This window comes from Rhinatrema bivittatum, chromosome 1, assembly GCF_901001135.1.
Source record: "Rhinatrema bivittatum chromosome 1, aRhiBiv1.1, whole genome shotgun sequence".
NCBI lineage: Eukaryota > Metazoa > Chordata > Amphibia > Gymnophiona > Rhinatrematidae > Rhinatrema > Rhinatrema bivittatum.
The window spans coordinates 545,687,730-545,706,704 of NC_042615.1; the positions used below are offsets into that span (position 1 = coordinate 545,687,730).

The following is an 18,975-nucleotide window of genomic DNA, read 5'->3' on the forward strand; positions in this document are numbered from 1 at the left end:
CATGTCCAGCCCTAAGGACTGTGTTTAGATTCATTTTCTGTGTGCACGTGTGGGGAGGGGAGTTGATCTAGGCAGACATTGTAGTTGCAGATGCCAGAGTTTAAGCATCACCACCATAGGAAACTGTATAGCCCTCTCTACTTATTATAGGTTTCTGAAGAAATGGGGTTGAAAGGCAGGTTCTACCATTTCTCCAAACTCGTACCCTTACTGAAAGAGACGAAAGAACGGTCTTCTCTGTTCCCCCAACTCCTTCCTGTTGACCAGAACATTCTTGGGCTTCTCTCAGCAAACTCCTGGACTTTACCAACGTGGCCACTCTGTCTGAAAAGACCCATGATTTTTCTGTTCACTGACAGCTGAACGGCAGGTGGGGGAAGAGGTTACACCCCCTTCCTACTGTGATATAACATTGGATATGTATACACAAAGAATAAATTATACATACAATCTTCAAATACAAATTATGTATAAACTTTATTAATATCACAAAATGTATGACATTCTATCTAGACAATGCATCCTAATCCCAAAATTCGACAACCTCCAGGACTGTCACTCCCGGAGGTTTAAACGGCCCCATTGAATGGAATGCATTTTTTTAGAGTTAATGATAATTGGATTTCGAACTGTTGGGTCAGGTGTGTCGAATTTTGGGATTAGGATGCATGGCACTTCTATTGATTGAATTAGGCACTGATGGGGTTGCAGATATAAAGAAAGAGGAAGTGATACTACGCTATTACGTTTTTGACATGTGACGCTTGTTGGTTCCGGTTGGATAGTGAGTATACTGAATGAGCGCGGGGGTTGAGGGTAAACTTGTTTGGTAAGACATTGACAAATTTAAGAAATTTTTATGATGTTGCCTGTTCGGTTTTTAGATAATCAGATTGAAAACATGCAGTATACACTATGACAATGAAGAATGTAGATGAGATTGATGCCTTGAAGTAAAGTCTTTTTGCGATTATGAGTTAAGAATTGGAGGTTAGTATGGGTGATTTAAAATAGCGATGTTATGGAGTTAAAAGTTGCCTTTGTGGTTAATTTAATGTTTATGTTTGGGGTAGGTGTGGAAAGAGGATACCTTGGACATTATTATATTGGCGAGTCCCTGAGGAAGCCCCGGGTTGGGGGTGAAACAAAGATCTTTCTCAGACCATGATCGTTATTCATGAAGGAGAATATAAGATAACAATGATTTGAGAGGATTGGATAAGAATTTCAGATTGATTCATAATTGGAGGAGTGCATACAGAATATAATCACTACTGATATAAGCTGCTATAAGGTTTTGAAGAACATTGGTGTAAAAAAGATATTTGTACAAATAATAAACTGTGTATTTTTGGGTCACTATGTTTACAGGTGTTATAGGGTTTTAAAAGTGGTGTGAATGTGAGTGGATGGATGGTTTTTTTTATTAGTGAGTTTTTAATTGTCTAGATAGAATTTCATACATTTTGTAATATTAATAAAGTTTATACATAATTTGTATTTGAAGATTGTATGTATAATTTATTCTCTGTGTATACGTATCAAATAGATAGATAGAGGATAATTTGACAATAACCCTGTGTGTTTTATACCGTGATATAACATTGGGCAGGAAGGAAGAAGGGTCTGGCCAAAGAGATGTAGGAATGGTACAGCAACACCTAGATTTGGTCAGACAAGTTAGGAGGCTAACACTGAAAATCAGTGCTAGAATCCCAACTTTCTCCCCCTCACTTGATCAGTGTCCTGATCCCCACCTACTTTTTAAACTTAGCAAATCATAGAGAGAGACATATACAAGCATGGTAAGAGCAAGAGAAGTTTTTCTACCGAGCTATGGACTATTGATTTATAAGTGCTAGTGCCCCAAAACGTATCTTGGCCTGGAACTCAAGCACCGAAGGAGTTCACTTACTTAGTCCAACGTCGCCTTCCTCCTGATCCAGTTCATTCCGGGGCAGATGGCGACAAAGGCGGCTGATCAGCAGTCCTATGTGGCTCAGAAGGATGAAAGGAGGTGGCAGCCAAGGCTTTTCATGGTAGGTCATGATATAACGATAGCGGTTGAACTTCCATATTTTGTGTGATATAGATTTTAAATCTATGTAAACATTGCTGTGAAAAAAAAAATAAGATAATTGCACAAGAGGCATCTCTCAAATTACTATGCCATTTCAAAGAAGAGATGTGGGCTAGTGGTCAGAAAAGTGGACTACTAATCAAGAGTTTCCTGTACATTTTAAGTTCCAGTCTATGTCTCACCAATGAGCCTTCACCAAGATCTTGAGCAAGCCACAATTTCCCTCTGTTTTAAAAGATTAAAGATGTTCCCGTCCCTATAGAAGCTGTTCTACAGTCTAACTGCCAAACTTAAGCTACCAGCTTATCTTCCCCCAGCGGTGGTTCTTTGGATGTTCTGAAGTGCTGTAAAAACTTGAGATCGCATTTTTAATAAAATGCATCTTAAAAATCTGAATTGTTAGCACCTAACTGATAGTATTCCGTTGGTCTTCCCTGGCAAGTTAATGCCCATATTGGAAGAGCATAAGCACTGAGGCAAAGCCAGCAGATTTGAACCCATGCAGTACATTTACTAGTCTAGGAGGCAGCTCTGATGCAATCATCTTCTAGACCCACTTTAATGTACACAAAAAAGCCTTCCTGCACAGTACACTATTTTTAGCTTGCACATTAATGTTTACTGCACAAACCAAAATCAGGGCATGTATGCAAAATATATTAGTTTATCTTATTTTTTAACCCAATTTCCTCTGTTCCATTGGGCTTCCAGCTTGATTGGAACCAGAGTTGTGATCTGGTGTCATAAGTATTCATTCCATACTATTTAGGAATTTTATTTTATATCCCCTCCCATTACATTAGTCCAGCCACTGCAGCAAATGTTCTCGGCCCAGACCATGCACTAAGGCTCCTACTGAACCCCTGCAATTATGAGTCCTAAATCCAGCCATTGAGCAATGATTATGACTGCACCTCCCTCTATGGACTATGAATGCTCCTCAGCAACATCCCCAGCTGACCCAAGTAGAAGGACTTGAGTCAGGAGGAAAATCTATGTCCCTCTACTACTGAGCCATCAGACCAGCCTGCTTCTAATTTTGTTAAATGTACAATACAATTACACACATGCACTTAGCAAACTGTACACTTAGCAAAAAAAATGCACAAACAGCACCACAGCAAACTGTTGATATCTTTGTTTTGCTCATTTTTCAAGTATGTGAAATGGATTTGGAGCAGGAACATGCACTTTTTCCCACATCATAAACATCTTGTGATTTCTGAATAAATATGCCTGTAATTCAACAAATCCTATCCCAATTACTGATTTATCCATTTAAGGCATCCCAACATATTTATTTATCTAATAAATTTAGATATAGCATAATTAGCTACAGCTACAAAAACTGTTTACAAATCAAAAACAGAAAAACATAAAACATAAAAAGCAAAACACCAAAATCCAAAATTCCAAAACAATAATCAAACAAAAAGAAAAGAACTAAAACCTTTGAAGTAAAAACTGCCATTCACCAAAATTCATCAGAACTGAGCAACAGCTCCAACCAATCAAGACCCAAATCTTAACTTGCTTTCAAAACTTAAAATTGTTTAAATCAGATCTTGTGGAAAAAGGCAAACTATTCCACAAACGAGGGCCGCCACTGAGAAAGTCACATTACAAACTTCTGATCAGAATCAGTAGACAATAGCAAACTGAGAAGATCTAAGCATCCGCCCCAGAGTGTTCCAAGCCAACTTCTCCTATGAATATTTAGGGTTCTTGACCCTCAGATCTCAAAAGACTAACATCAGTAATTTAAATGTGGCTTTCTCCACAATAGGCAACCAATGTAAAAAGAAATGCAGCATGAGGGTTACTCTGTCCCTTCTTGATTTTTCCAGGATCAACCAAGCTGCTACATTCTATAACAGCTGCAACCTATAAGTAAGCCTCTTAGGCAGGTCCATGTACAGCTCAATGCAATAATTCAGAACATAAATAATCAACCTCCCCATATCTGTCACCTATCCTCTCAACCCTTTTCCTACCTCGACCTTCCATATCTGTCTTAAGCATACCAAAAATATTTTACAATGATGGCCTCCACCTACCTCCACTAGTTGGTCAATTTCAGACCATGCAATCTTCATTGCTTCTGACACGTCACACCATGGCTACCGTCTATATCTTATTACCACATTTAGTAATAATCCTCACAGCTATCAAGGTTAATGAGCCTGTTATTAAAAAGAAAAGAAAACCCCTGCCTCCCCATGCTTATTGAAATTTGCATTTTAACCATGTTCCCTCCTTGCAGGTCACTCCAGCCTTTTAGAAGCCCAATGCTGTTTTACCACTGCTATTCACGTTTGTAACCATGTTTCTGTGCAGTTATCCCAGTGCTTCATTACGTCATCATGCCACTAGGGATCCTATGTGTTTATCCCTGTTTTTTGTTTTGGTTTTTTTTTTAATTCCACCATCCCTTCTGGGAAGGTGCGCCAGGCATCCACCACCCTTTCTGTATAAAAGATTTCCAGATGTTGTTCCTGAGTCTATTCCCTTGGAGCTTTATATTATGACCCTTTGTTCTACAACTTCTATTCCATTGAAAAAGGTTTTCTTCTTGTGCATTATTTTGTATGTCATGTTTATCTTATTGCTAAGCACCTTCCCCATATTACAAAATCAGTGTACACTATATACTGCCACCTATATAGTTTTGCAATCTTCAGTTCTCAGTTTAATGTTATACCTGGGGCAAGTCTAACGTGGGATGGTAGGGAGTTTCCAAGGAAAAGGTGGAATATCAAATACAAAAAAAAAAAAAGATGAATTAATACCTTTGAAATATTTAAATGTCTCTATCATATTCCCATCCCCCTCACCCCTGTCTCTCCTCTCTTCTAGCAAATACATATTTGGGGCATTAAGTCTCGCCTCATATGGCTTTTAGTGCCAACCCCTTAGGCCCTTCTCTGGAGTGCCTTCAGTCTATTGCTATCCTTTCTGAGATAAGTTCTCCAGAGACCAGCACAGAATTCCAGATGACAGAGGCATTATCACCTCATTTTTTCCTGCTATGCCTTGCCCTCTGCACACCAGCATCACTCTGACTCTATTCACTGCTTTATTGTACTGCTTCGCTACCTTGAACCCCTCCACACACACTTTCACCCTGAGATCTCTCTCCTCGTTGATGCATATCAACATCTCACCCCTATCATGAATTGCTTCTTCAGATTTTTGCACGCCAAATGCATGGCTCGGCACTTTTTTGCATTGAAACTTAACTGCCAAACATTAAACCACTCCTCAAGCTTTCTTAAATCACTTCTCATTCTGTCTCCACCCTCAAAGGTGTCCACTTGATGCAGATCTTCGTATCATCTACAAAAAGGCAAACTTTTCCTTCTAACCCAATTAGAGCAATATGGCTCATAAATACATTGAACAGAATCAGCCCCAGGACTGTTCCCCGGGAATTTACTCCTCTGAGTAAATCAACCTCCCTCCTCAGAGTAAATTCCATTTACCACTATCCTGTTATCTCTTAACCAGTTTCTAATCCAGCGCACCACCTTGTGACCTACCCCTATACACATGTATTAGGTACTAGAACATTGTGAATAAATAATAATCAAAACAACCACATTCATGAAAAAGCACAAAATAGACTGAAAGCAAACATGTAAAAGAAGGAACCTTTAAAGATTTTTAACACGATGATAGTACAGTCCAGAGCATGACCTTGTGAGTTCAGAGTGTCTTGTAAGAATGTCCTTAAATAGTTAAAATGATATCACTGTGGAAGAGCTATGTAAGACAGTCTTTCTCCAAGAAAGAGATACTATGGAAATATAAGCTATGGAAAAAGCACATTGGCTGATAACCTTTTAATTATTTATGCTATAAAGTCGTTCTGAAGAACTCTGAAATGTAAAAAGAAAGGATAGTTTCACTTCAGAGCACATACAGTAGTCAGGAAGATAAGCAAGAAAGACGTGAGGCCCGTTGTGCCTCAAACAATGGGCAGTCGGAAATGTACTTACTTAAAGAAAGCAATCAGAAGATTGACCATAATAATGTACTGTACAAAAAGGTAAACAGCCTGCAGGAATGGTGTGAGAAAGGAGCCAGGAGGGCATTCTGGATTTTCTTCACAATCTGAAAAAAGAAATACAAAATATTCAGAAGTCTATAAGTTTTCCATTTCTCAGTGAAAAAGCATCTCAGAATAAAAAGCAGACAATGAATACCATTCTCCTCCCCTTCCCTCAAATAAAATCCACTGTATACTTTTTCAGGGTTGACACATTTTTCTCCACCCATTATTTTATGTTGGAAGCACTGCTTATATCAAATGCAGCAGTCAGTGGCTCTTAAGATGATATTGCTGTGCAGCTGCCTGTGTCCCAATAATAACTTAGAAAACCAGCTGTTTTATGTTGATGGTTATGCTGTTATTATTTTACGGTACTGTGCTGTAACTCACCGTTGGTGTTTTGTATGGGAAGGTGAGAAAAATAAAATGTGACGATGACGATGGTATTAATGTTTTCTGAAAGCAAAATGAGCAAGACCTGAATGCTCTACCAAGCAAAGCTGTGCCAGCTCCACCTCTGAGCATCATGTGTTAGTTTCTGGCACAGTGATTTATGCTCAACAGTGGGGGAAAGGAGTTTATGCTGGCCTTGAACACTGCTGAACAAACTGCTGAAGTGAGAAACTGGAGCAAGAGGCTGGACCTTTCTCTCTGAGCTATGTGGTAGTTGTAAGAAAGAGAAACCGAGCAAGCAGCAAGGGCTTTTGCTTGCTTTCCCAAGCCCAGACCTGCAACTCCACCCCTGAGGATCTGTATTGGTCCGCAGAGATTCAAAAGGGATGCTAGGAAAGTATTCCTGGCAGCTTGAGAGTTGGGAGGCATGGATCTATTCTAAACCAGAGAATCTGTGTAAAAGTAACTTGCAGTTCTGACTTGGACCAAACTGACATTGAATTCTGTGGATCTGATCTACTGAAGTATCTTGGATTGACTACTAAAGACTGTAGCTGAGATATGTTATATGTTTTATTTAGTTTAATGAAGCGGAAGTTAACCAACTGACTCTTTACCCTGCTCTTTAAAATACAACCTCTGAGTTAAACCCTAGAAGAAGACTCCAGGGCTTCTGAATTGAAAGTGCCCATTTTACAGTGAGAGATATATAGAGTGTCAGATTCTCTCTCCCCCCCCCCGTGTTCAGGACATCTCTGGCCCAAAATCTCCTGACTTGTGCCTCCTCAGCGCCAGTAGTAAAGTTAAGCAGGTAACATGCATGCGTTGCCATGGTCAGCTTTGCAAAATTCAGGGGGTTACGTGCGTAGGTCTTGGCCCTCCCCTTTTCTTCCTCCTTATTCTTGACATGCACACAGGTATGTACACGCATACTTCCCGACTTCTTAAAATTCACGTTGCTCTCGCCTGGCCCACATACGCGTGTATGGAGTCGTTTTTGCGCGAGCATTGCTTTCAAAATCTACCTTAATTGAATAAAGCCCACTATATTACAATATTCTGTGATGCTTTCTATGCTTAAAGAAAAATATTTGTTGCAATACACCTTTTTTTGGCTACATAAATATGCTCACACACGAAAGAAAACAAGAAGGAAAAGCAAACAAAGACATGGATTTGGGAATGCTTTCCAAAGTAAACCTGTAGAAGAAGTGTGTGTGGGTTTAGGGGGTTTGTGGTGGAGGTATATTTGTGAACTGTATTATTTTGGGTTGGATTTTTATGTAATGCATTTTTTAATAACCTTTTTTCTGCATCCACAAAATACAGTAACATTAGGTGTTATGCTCAGGCTTGTGAACCCTTGGGCTGACGGGAGGATGGTATACCTTAGGAGGAAGATCCGTAGGTTCTCCCGTCGGGTGGCGAGGCAGAACAGAAGATGTGACCAGCTGACCCTCGGATGGTATACCTTAGGAGGAAGATCCGTAGGTTCTCCCGTCGGGTGGCGAGGCAGAACAGAAGATGTGACCAGCTGACCCTCGGCACTGGAGACTGAGGCGACTGTGGAGGCAGACGAAGGGTCGTGACGTCAAGGAGAGGAGCTGTGTCTTCGCCACTGGAAGCCCGCAGTCTCCCCAGGAGGAGCCCCTAGGGACCCGGACCGCAGGGACTTAGGTGGACCTTTGAGAGGTCAAGGAGTCAAGAGTTCGGTGCAAGGGCTAACTGGAGCTTCACCCCTGGAAGCCCGCGGTCCCCCCGGGAGGAGCCCATAGGGACCCGGGCCACTGGGACTTAGGTGGGCCCTTGGAGACGATGGTCCAGAAGAAGTCCAAGGTCAAGTGCCAGAGGGTCGTCGCTTACCAGTCCGAGGTCACACACCAAGGGATCGCCGCTTGCCAGTCCGAAGTCACACACCAGGAATCACCGCTAGCCGATCTGAAGTCAGGAACCAGGAACACCAAGACAAGACTGGAACAAGGATCCATAGAAACATAGAAACATAGAAATGACGGCAGAAGAAGACCAATCAGTCCATCCAGTCTGCCCAGCAAGCTTCACACTTCTTTTTTCTCATACTTATCTGTTTCTCTTGGCGTACCCCCCGAAAACCTACCCCGAAAACCTACCCCAAACCCCCCCTGCGCGCGCCGAGCCTATTTTGCATAGGCTCGGCGGCGCGCACAAGCCCCGGGACGCGTGTAAGTCCCAGGGCTTGCATGAAGGGGCGTGTCAGGGGCATGTCAGGGGCGTGCCAGGAGTGAAGCGACGTTTTGGTGGCATGTCGCGCGTGACGCGACGTTTCAGGGGCGGTGCCGCGGGCGTGGTTTTGGCCTGGGGGCGTTCCAGGGGCGTGGCCGTGCCCTCCAGAACAGCCCCCGGGTTGGGTCTTGGCGCGCCAGCAGCCCGCTGGCGCGTGCGGATTTACGTCTGCCTCCGGCAGGCGTAAATCCATGGATAAAGGTAGGGGGGGTTTAGATAGGGCCGGGGGGGTGGGTTAGGTAGGGGAAGGGAGGGAATGGAGGCAGGCTGCGCGGCTCGGCGCACGCAGGCTGCCCAAAATCGGCAGCTTTGCGCGCGCCGATCCAGGATTTTAATGGATACGCGCGTATCTATTGAAATCCCGCGTACTCTTGTTCGCGCCTGGTGCGCGAACAAGGGTACGCACTAGCCCAAATTTAGAAAATCTACCCCACAATGTTTATCGTGATGTGTGTTAGCATGCAAATATGATGAGTATGCAAAAGTTAGAAAATTATGCATATGAGGGACCCCTACCACATTTTGTGGCAAAATAATGCACAGATCCCCAGAGGCAGGCAGAGCTCCGGCGTCTCAATGTGCAGATGAGACGATGGTACAAGAAGAAGGATTCAATTTTGTAAGGAATTGGGGAACTTTTTGGGGAAGAGAGAGTCTTTTCCAAAGGGATGGGCTTCACTTTAACCAGGGTGGAACCAGGCTGCTGGCGCTAACCTTTAGAAAGCAAACAGAATGATAGGAATTATTAGGATGGGAATGGTGAACAAAACAGAAAATGTCATAATATCTCTCTTTCGCTCCATGATGAGGCTGCACCTTGAATGCTATGTGCAGTTCTGGTTGTTGCATCTCAAAATAGGTATAGTTGCACTGGAGAAAGTGCAGAGAAGGCCAAACAAAAAGATAAAGGCGATAGAATAGCTCTCGTACGAGGAAAGGCTAAAGAGGTTAGGGCTGTTTGTCTTGGAGAAGAGACGGCTGAAGGGGTATATGATAGAGGTCTAAAAAATCATGAAAGGACTTGGACAAATGTAAATCAGTTATTACTCTTTTGTAATATACAAGGACTAGGGGGCACACCATGAAGTTAACAAGTAGCTCATTTAAAACAAATTGGAGAAAATTCTTTTTCACTCAACGTATAATTAAGCTCTGGAATTCATTACCAGATGATGTGGTTATGGCAGTTAGTGTAACTGGGTTTAAAAATGGTTTGGATAAGTTGCTTGAGGAAATACCATAAACTGCTATTAATTATTAAGCAATAGTAGCTTGAGATTTATTTAATGTTTGGGTACTTACCAGGTACTTGTGACTTGGCCACTGTTGAAAACAGGATACTGGGCTTGATGGACCCTTGGTCTGACCCAGTATGGCAATTCTTATGTTCTTATGTTCTTATTTCCCTTTCACCCCTACTATTAATGTAGAGAGCAGTGATGGAGCTGCTTCCAAGTGAAATATTAAGTTTGATTAGTTGGGTAAGCGGCAGCATAGCTCTCTGCCGTTGAAGCAGAGAGCAATGCTGGATATGTGTGAAATATTAGTTTTTCTTATCCCCTGCCGTTGAAGCAGGGAGCTATGCTGGATATGCATTGAAAGTGAAGTATGCCTTGAAAGTCACATTAACTATCATCAAATATTGAAAAGCCTAATAATTGGTAATTGAATAAGCCTAATAATTGGTAATACCTATAGCCCATGAACCTATCCCTGTTTTGTTTTGTTTTTTTGTTTGTTTTTTTTCTTTTTTTAATTGGGAGATGGCAGCCCTCCATCCTTCCGCTCCTTGAAGGTGGAACACCAACCACTGGCCACTAGCATCCCGCTCCGTGAATGCCTCTGTGGCTACTGCCGCTCCGTGCAGTGTTTTGCTGCCTGCTCTTTATACGCGTCCTCTAGACCTGATGGATCCACAGTGTTTATCCCACGCCCCTTTGAAGTGCTTCACAGTTTTGGACTTCACCACTTCCTCCGGAAGGGCATTCCAGGCATCCACCACTCTCCCCGTGAAGAAATACTTCCTGACATTGGGTTTTAGTCTTCCTCCTTGGAGCCTTAGCTCATGAACTCTGGTTCTGCTGATTTTTTTCTGACGGAAAAAGTTTGTCATTGTCTTTGGATCGTTAAAGTTTTTCAAGTATCTGAAAGTCTGAATCATATCACCCCTGCTCCTCCTTTCCTCCAGGGTGTAGAAGAACTCACCAAGGCAAGCAGACCTGACTATGTGGTTCATTGCCAAGTTAAGGAATGAGCAGAGGAAGTCTCCTTATATACTTCCTCTGCTCTGGCTCATAGGGAACAGCTGAAGATGGTTAAAGGGATCAGGTCCCTTTAATTCTAATGAGGAGGCGTGGCCTCATGCCTAAAGATGGCGGCAGCCATCTTGGATTTCCTCCACAGAAGAAAGACTGCAGAACGCCGTGAGGGAGGAGCAGAGACGGCTTCCCACCCAGCGGCCAGAACGAGGACCTGCGCCGGACCGACGGGCACCGGCCCAGGGGTATATCTAGGAGCTGCCGCGGTGGGTCACCGACGCGGGTGAGGTAGGGGGCCATGCTCGTGGCCGTCCACGGGCGCGGAACACAACAATTAGGTGTATCAGTATACCAACCCCATATATATCATAATATATATGAAGCGCATCATCAAGTGTCAACAGGAAGCATTAAACAATCAATAGCTATGTTTGGTAGGGCAGTAAGATAATGCATAATTTATTTTTGGATCCCATGGATTTACAAACATAACTGTTGATTGTATCACTTCAGAAGTTTGGATTTACAATAACATCATATGTAAGGAATTATTTCATTTTTGATGCACAAGCATATAAAGTTGTAGCAATATACATGAGAAATGATTAACAATGGTAAGTTAATGAAAGAATACATCCCTACTAAGCACAACTCACATCCCATGTAGTATTACGGAAAAGCAAGAGATGCAAGATGAAAAAGGAGAGGTACATATTAATACAATAAACTACTAAGAAAAATTGGAAATAAGAGGCAACCGCTGATAGTGAAAATATTCAAGTATTGAGGAAGCCTTTGGGAGATCCATACACCCCGATCCGGAAGGAGGAGCCATGGGCAAGACCAACAGAGAGCAGCCGTTGGACGCCAGGGCTGTTGAAACATTCCTTAGCCCCGGAGCGCCAACTACGCCAACTCTGTCTTTGGGACCCCCAGAAGGAGTGGGGGAAGTACAGTTGAGAACACTGCTGGAACAAGCAACTCTAAAGACCCCAACAGCCCCGAGAAGCAACGGTAGATGGCCGAGTGCTTCAGAGAGCCCAATTTCCCAGGGCTCCAAGGGCTGGTGTGAGGAGGAACAGCATTTGGCGAGGGAGAGATGCCCTTCTGAGATAGGAGTGGAAAAATCTGAAATACAAGTCCTACTGTCTTCGAATATGGAAATGCCAGTAAAAATCACCTTAGAGGGAATCTGGAGGGCAATAATAACTTTGAATAAAGCAGTAACTGATTTGACTACCACAGTAAAAGAAAATTTGAGCAAAGTTCAGTCTCAGGAAAAAACAATTACTGAGATAGATATAAAAGTAAAAGAAATTGATCTGGAGGTGAAAAGAGCTAAAGAAGTTCAGTGTAATTTGATAAAATCTGATACTATTATGGCAAGGAAGTTGGACTATTTTGAGAATGAGTTAAGAAGACCAAATTTAAGGTTCCTGAACTTCCCAAAGATGAGATGGATGTCTTCTAAAGACTTGCTCAAAAGCTATCTAATTATATACTGGGCTTTACAGAAACAACAATTCCTGCGATATCAAAAATAGTATACTTACCATCAAAGTAGGATACAAAAGATCAGGATGTGAAGTCGGTAGACAACTTAATGGATATAATAGAAAAATCTTTTGAAACAAATATTTTTGGAAAAATTTAGTCAAGTGGGAGGAGTTTGGGCAGAGTAAATAAAAATGAGGGGTGTTTTAATGTATGCGATAGTATACCTGGTATCTCTTTTATATAACTTATTCAAGCTGTCACACTGCAGAAAAGTATATAATTTTGTAGGACCACTACTCATAGGGTCAAGGTATTCCACCAGATTCTCTTTATGGTCTCAGGTCCATTTTACTTTATATATATTTTTTTATGATTTTTTTACGTTTTATCATAGATATTTTCTTTCCAGCTGTAAGGGAAACTGCAGAATCAGCCAAGCTCAGCATGTTTACAGTACTGACATGCAAGTACAGAGAAAGGATGACCTGATCAATCATCCTTGAGTCTGGAGTACATTGTTTAGACTGGGACTGCTGGTAGAGGTCTGATTCTAGGATAAGTGAGTAATCCTGTCCCACATAAACACAGATTAATTTGGCACGCACACTTGTTTACATTAGGCTATAAAAGACAAACAGCTATGGCTGAAAGAGAGAGAGAGAGAAAGAGAAACCTGCTGTTCCTTTGCAGACATGCAAAGTGATGCTTTTCCTTTGTAGACGTACAAAGTGACGAGATCCCTTCGCCTGTGACGTGCTCTCTCCTTGCCAGGCTGATGACTAAAAGGGTGTTGTGAGTATTGGCCTAGATACAGTGCACACACAGATGTATATGCTTAGTACTATTTTTATGCTTAGAACTGTATACCTTTATGCTTAGAACTGTATACCTTTAATGCTTAGAATTGTTAAGATTGTATATCAATAAACATATTATTTTTACTTTTACCTTGTTCTCGCTTACCTCATTCCCTACACCAGCAAACTGATGAAGGCTCCAAAGTTCAAATAGTGTAAATACTGCTAATCAAAGTCGCCCGTATGACATAGTGAGGGCAAAGGTAGCGCCGGCGCCATTTTGAATATTGGCAATACGGCCCGCGTGCAGGAGGTCGCTCCCAGACCCCCGCTGGACTTTTGGCAAGTCTTGTGGGGGTCAGGAGGCCCCCCCAAGCTGGCCAAAAGTCCCTGGGGGTCCAGCGAGGGTCCGGGAGCGATCTCCTGCACGCGTGACGTCGGGAGCCAGGAACCAAAATGGCGCCGGCGCTACCTTTGCCCTGTCACATGATAAGGGCAAAGGGCCACTGGCGCCATTTCTCTTAACGCAGCCGTGGCCAGAGAGCGGGAGATCGCGCCGGGACCCCCCCACTGGACCCCAGGTAATTTAAAACATTTTGGGGAGGGTTCGGGAGGGTGGGGGATTTGTTTTAAAGGTTCGGGATGGGTTTTAGGGTTGTTTTGGTGTGCCGGTTTTCCCACCCTCCCCCAAATAATTCCCGTGCCCTATTTAACGATACAATACAAATGCCCCTAACGATAAATCGGGGGCATTTGTACTGTATCATGCACTCTAACGATTTTGGACGATTTTAAAATTATCTGACGATAATTTTAATCGTTCAAAAACGATTCACATCCCTAATAAAGAGAGTCTGGTGGAATACCTTGACCCTATGAGTAGTGGTCCTACAAAATTATATACTTTTCTGCAGTGTGACAGCTTGAATAAGTTATATAAAAGAGATACCAGGTATACCATCATTTTTGATATGCTGTTTACATTTTGGTTACTGGAATACACGTGTTGTGTTGGAGGGCCTTTTGGTGTGATTAACGTATGCGATAACATAATGCATGCTATTGCGGGATTTAGTGCTGGAAATAACTACACCTTTTTTCCCAGTGTTATGCCTGCAATAGCTGTGCTGAAATGGGATTTATCACAAATCCCTTTTCGGGCAAGGAGAGGGGAGAGGAGGGGAGGGGCAAAAGAGAGCGTCTCTGGGGAGGCACACATATTAGTCAACTTTTTATACCACTGAAAGAGGGGGCATTCTGAAGTCAGGGTGAGGTTTTGGTGGTGTACTAGGTTTTGGGGGGCAGTTTTACATGCATAGTCAGAGGTACGAACAGCACAGTAAACATCAGTGATTTATAATGTTGAAAGGTACACAAAGATGAGATTTGTACAATGTACTCTCAACCTAGTTTGATGCACTCTCTACCTAGCTGTTATCAAGTTAGGTCGAGAGTACAATGTACAAATCTCATCTTTGTGTACCTTTCATCATTACAAATCACATAAAATCTTCACTGGTGTCTATTATGCTGTTCTTACCTCTGGCTGTGCATTTAAAACTGCCCCCCAAAACCTAGCCCACCACCAAAACCTCACTCTGAGTTATTAATTGCCCCTCTTACAGTGATATAAATAGTTTACTTATATGGACACCTTATAAAGAGCCTCTCTCTTCCCCCCCCCCCCCCCCCAAGCCTGAAAATGTGATAAAACCTATCCAGGCAGAAAAGCAGTATGCAATGTGAAAATATCACTGGTGCAATAAATTTAACTCACAATGCAGTATCTGAAAAATTAGACTATCACCCCCTTTTTCTTTTATCACGGGTTCTATTTTCATGAAAATTATAGCAAAATGATAAATCTGAGCCTTAGTGAACATGTCCCTAGAAGCCAACCAATTACCTTCTTTGCTTAAACAAGCATCTCTATTTGACCACTGTTAAAAAAAAATCCACAGGGAGATATAATGGATTTGCAAAACTATAAACCCATTTCTTCTATAACCTTTCCGGCTAAGGTAATTGAATGTGTGTTTTGCAACAATAAACAGTTTTTAGATGATCGACAGATTTTAGACTACCATCAATATGGATTTCATAAAAAGATAATGCAGAGCTCCTGATAAGATCTAATTTTGATGTCATTCAATGACTGATAAAGGTTCTATCTGTTACTTTTATTAGATATATCCTCAGCATTTGATATCTTGGACCATAACATCCTACTTAGTCGTCTCGCACACATTGGTATTGGAAGTATTGTTTTGAAATGCTTTTCTTCATTTTTGTCACACAGAACTCAACAGTTTTATTTAATTTTTATTTATTTTTAATTTTTTATATTCTGCTTTTCAGCACTTCAGAGTTCAACCTTTGTGTAAATTGCTTGCTGGTTTGGGTTTGCACTATTCTCTCTTTGCAGACAACATCCAATTCTTTTTTCTCCTATTCTGCTAAAGTCAATGCAACTATTGGATCATTAGCAATATACATGGCAGATAATTTTCCTTAGTAGAAAAGCTGATGCGCAGTTTAATTCTCATTTTACATTCCAATAAGAAGTGCAAAGAACCAAGGAGTTATCATTCATTCCAATCTGACTTTAAAAATACCATGTTAATTCTTTAGTGCAGGAGTCTTACTGGAAATTAGGGATGCTCCATAAAACCTTACTTAGATAGATCTGATTTTAGGACAGTTGTGCAAGCTCTTATTCTACCTTGTTTGGATTATTGTAATTCACTGATATTTTCTCACCAATAAACAAGTATAAGAGTCCCCCAAAATTCCAATAGGGTTAAAATTACAGCGTATTTTCTTATTTCATCAGACAATAATAATATGTTCTGTACTCTGTACACGAGATTCTCTTAAAGTTAGTAAAAACTTGTTTAAATAAGTGAGTTTTAAGATGTGTTTTGAAAGTGTTCATACATAATTGTTTATGTAACTCCAAAGTATAATGCCTTCAACAGAACGAAGCCTCTCTCTACAAGTGACTAAATGAATCATTTTTTAGCTGGGAACCTCTATCATTGGTCTTCAGATCTTAACGAATTTACTGAACAATAATTTTTTAACAGAGAATTTATACAAAATGGAGAGCTGTCACTTAATGCTAAGTGAATCATAATTAATATTTTATATTGAATTCTAAAATTAATGAGTAACCAAAATTCATTATGTGACGTACCAGTCAAATTTCTTGTGGCTATATTCTGAATCATATGGATTGCTCTAATGGTAGAAGCAGGTAAGCCAATAAGTTGTAATTTCAACTCTATTGGCGTATTGAGGAACATGCTGTATGTGTTTTTAGTTTTGTTTTATTTAACAATTTTATATTTTAATCTGCTCTTAATATTGTCATATTATACTTTGGTTTTTCTTAATGTTGTTATATTATACTTTCTTTGGTTTTATTATTTGTATTAGTTTTATTTTATATTATGTATGTTGAAGTGTAAGCCGCCTAGACTGTTGGATTGTGCAATTTATAAATTTTAAATTAAATTAACGAAGACGAGGATACATTCCATGGTTTTGGACAAGAGCTTGCCCCAAATCCCTAATTATATGTTTATTAATGGCTTGTCATCACTGTTTAAACGCCTGAGTAGGCATTTTGTTTTATCTCTTCTTCATTTACTAACTCAGCAGTATCTGTAGACCCTGATGGTATGCTCAGAGTATCATCATGGATCCAAGGCTGAAAGGATATCTCCAAAATTACCCTACCATAGCAACAGATGTCTTCCTTTCCTTCCCAAGCCTGAGTGCACCAGCAACGAGGCACGCCCAGACTCTAGTGACCCTGACAAACAGGAGTTCTAAACCCAGATTTACCTTTCCCAACAATGCCACAGAAGCCACACTGCCATTCTAGCAACATTTTTCTTTTTAACAAAGCATAGCATGTATGGCTGACCCTCTGAAACAGCTATTCACCTCAGCCTCCTTTCCAGCCTCTCATGCAACTTTCAAAACCATTTACCCAGATAAACAATGGCGCACCCAAGAAAACTGGCCTCCTCTGCCCAGCTAAAAGTATACATGAGCTTTCACAGCACACAGACTTTTAGCAGAGATAAAAAATAAAAAAAAAGGTAATCACCAGGGATAGATTTACGTTAAGGGAGAAAAACAGCAGGTGATTTTTCATATGTACATACGCAATTTCACCTCCCCCACCCGCACACAGCCATCCACACACGAGGCAGATGCAAGTATGCATGCCCTTTCTATGGTATAAAAGACATGTGTTTCACGCACATTGCAATGAAGCAAACTACTCAAAATTGTCCCTTTCAAGGGCGAACGGCCATAAAGAGGAAAGTTTGCATGTTTTACACTTGCATGGTGCTCTGTGCAGGTGCACTTTTCTCTTTTTTGAGAAAGATATCCATCATCATTCTAAGACCATTTTGGCAGACACTGCCCCAAGTGAAAATATGAGTAATGCTTAAAAGTCAAGAAAACCACAGGCAGTAGTTCATATTCAATTTTTCCTAACTATCAAACCCCTCTGCCATACTGCAGCCATTTTGCAATAATCGCCGACCCTGTGATAGCCACATCGAGTGGGATGACACATGGAAATGATTTTCATTTTTAAGAAGAAAGAGAAGAATGTTCCATTCTCATTTTCTGAGTAAAAAAAAAAAAATAGGTTCCTTCATGAGGTATAAAGGCATAGCACCTACCATCTATTTCAGAAGCATACACCTCACCGAACATCATCCAGTAGGGCTGGAATACAATATCTCGAGCTAGAGTCCAAGATGGCGGTTCGTTTGGCGAGAGAATGGCTTTCCGGGCCACTCCAAAGCTGAGCAGTACAATAGCCATCATAACCACAATATGCAACATATTGGCTGTCTGCAGGGAAAATATATACACAACCAGATGTTCTTTCATGCAGCTGTACCACAAAAAGCAGTCTCATTTATGTGCACTAGCAATAATACCTAGCTGAAATAATTGATGTGGGTGGGCAAACTAGATAGGACGTATGGAGTTTTTCTGTCACCACATTTGTCACTTTTCTCTATTCTGATATATTGTCCTCAGAGTGCAATTGTAATAACAAATGTCTGCTCCTTGTCAATCTGTTCTTCAGCATTGCTAGTTGCTATTTGTTAGTACTGTCTTATGAGGATATTTCCTGTTTGAATTCACACTGATAGAAGACTGGTTTTTCACTAGGGTCAGAAGGAACAGAAGATGGGCCCATTTTGGGAATTGGTTTCTGGGTACATGCTTCAGATCTCTAGCTTTTCAGCCTAAATGGCATCTTGCTCACAGGTCCTGAGAATGCTGCTACAAAACTAAAGACTCACCATTTTCCCAATCATTGTCAAGTACGGGCCTGCACGCTGATTCACTGCAAAGAAGTCCAGGAGTCGGGCGTACCAAAATATAATATCCAGGCAGTATATGAGCCTTCCTGCTGTTCGTACGTCCATGTCACCCCAGCGCAAACCAAAGCCAGTCACAAACAGGACAATAGCTATGGAATCAGTAATGTTCCAATACTCGTTAATCCACACTTTCACCTTGTGGTTAAACTTTCCTGGCTCAGAAATAAATACCTAAAATAAAAATGGAAAAAGCAAGCTGAAAAAAATAGCACAA

General features: G+C 41.2%; 1 protein-coding gene across 1 annotated transcript in view; it reads right to left on the minus strand.

Moving 5' to 3' along the window:
- TRPM6 (transient receptor potential cation channel subfamily M member 6) overlaps positions 1–18,975 on the minus strand; it is a 187,192-nt gene that overhangs the window by 108,524 nt on the left and 59,693 nt on the right. Inside the window, exons 6-9 of the mRNA XM_029615982.1 lie at positions 18,681–18,932; positions 18,045–18,219; positions 6,079–6,193; positions 1,916–2,115 (exon numbers count right to left, since the gene is read on the minus strand). Of these exons, the coding sequence (XP_029471842.1) occupies positions 1,916–2,115; positions 6,079–6,193; positions 18,045–18,219; positions 18,681–18,932 (742 nt within the window). The remainder of the gene's footprint in view (positions 1–1,915; positions 2,116–6,078; positions 6,194–18,044; positions 18,220–18,680; positions 18,933–18,975) is intronic.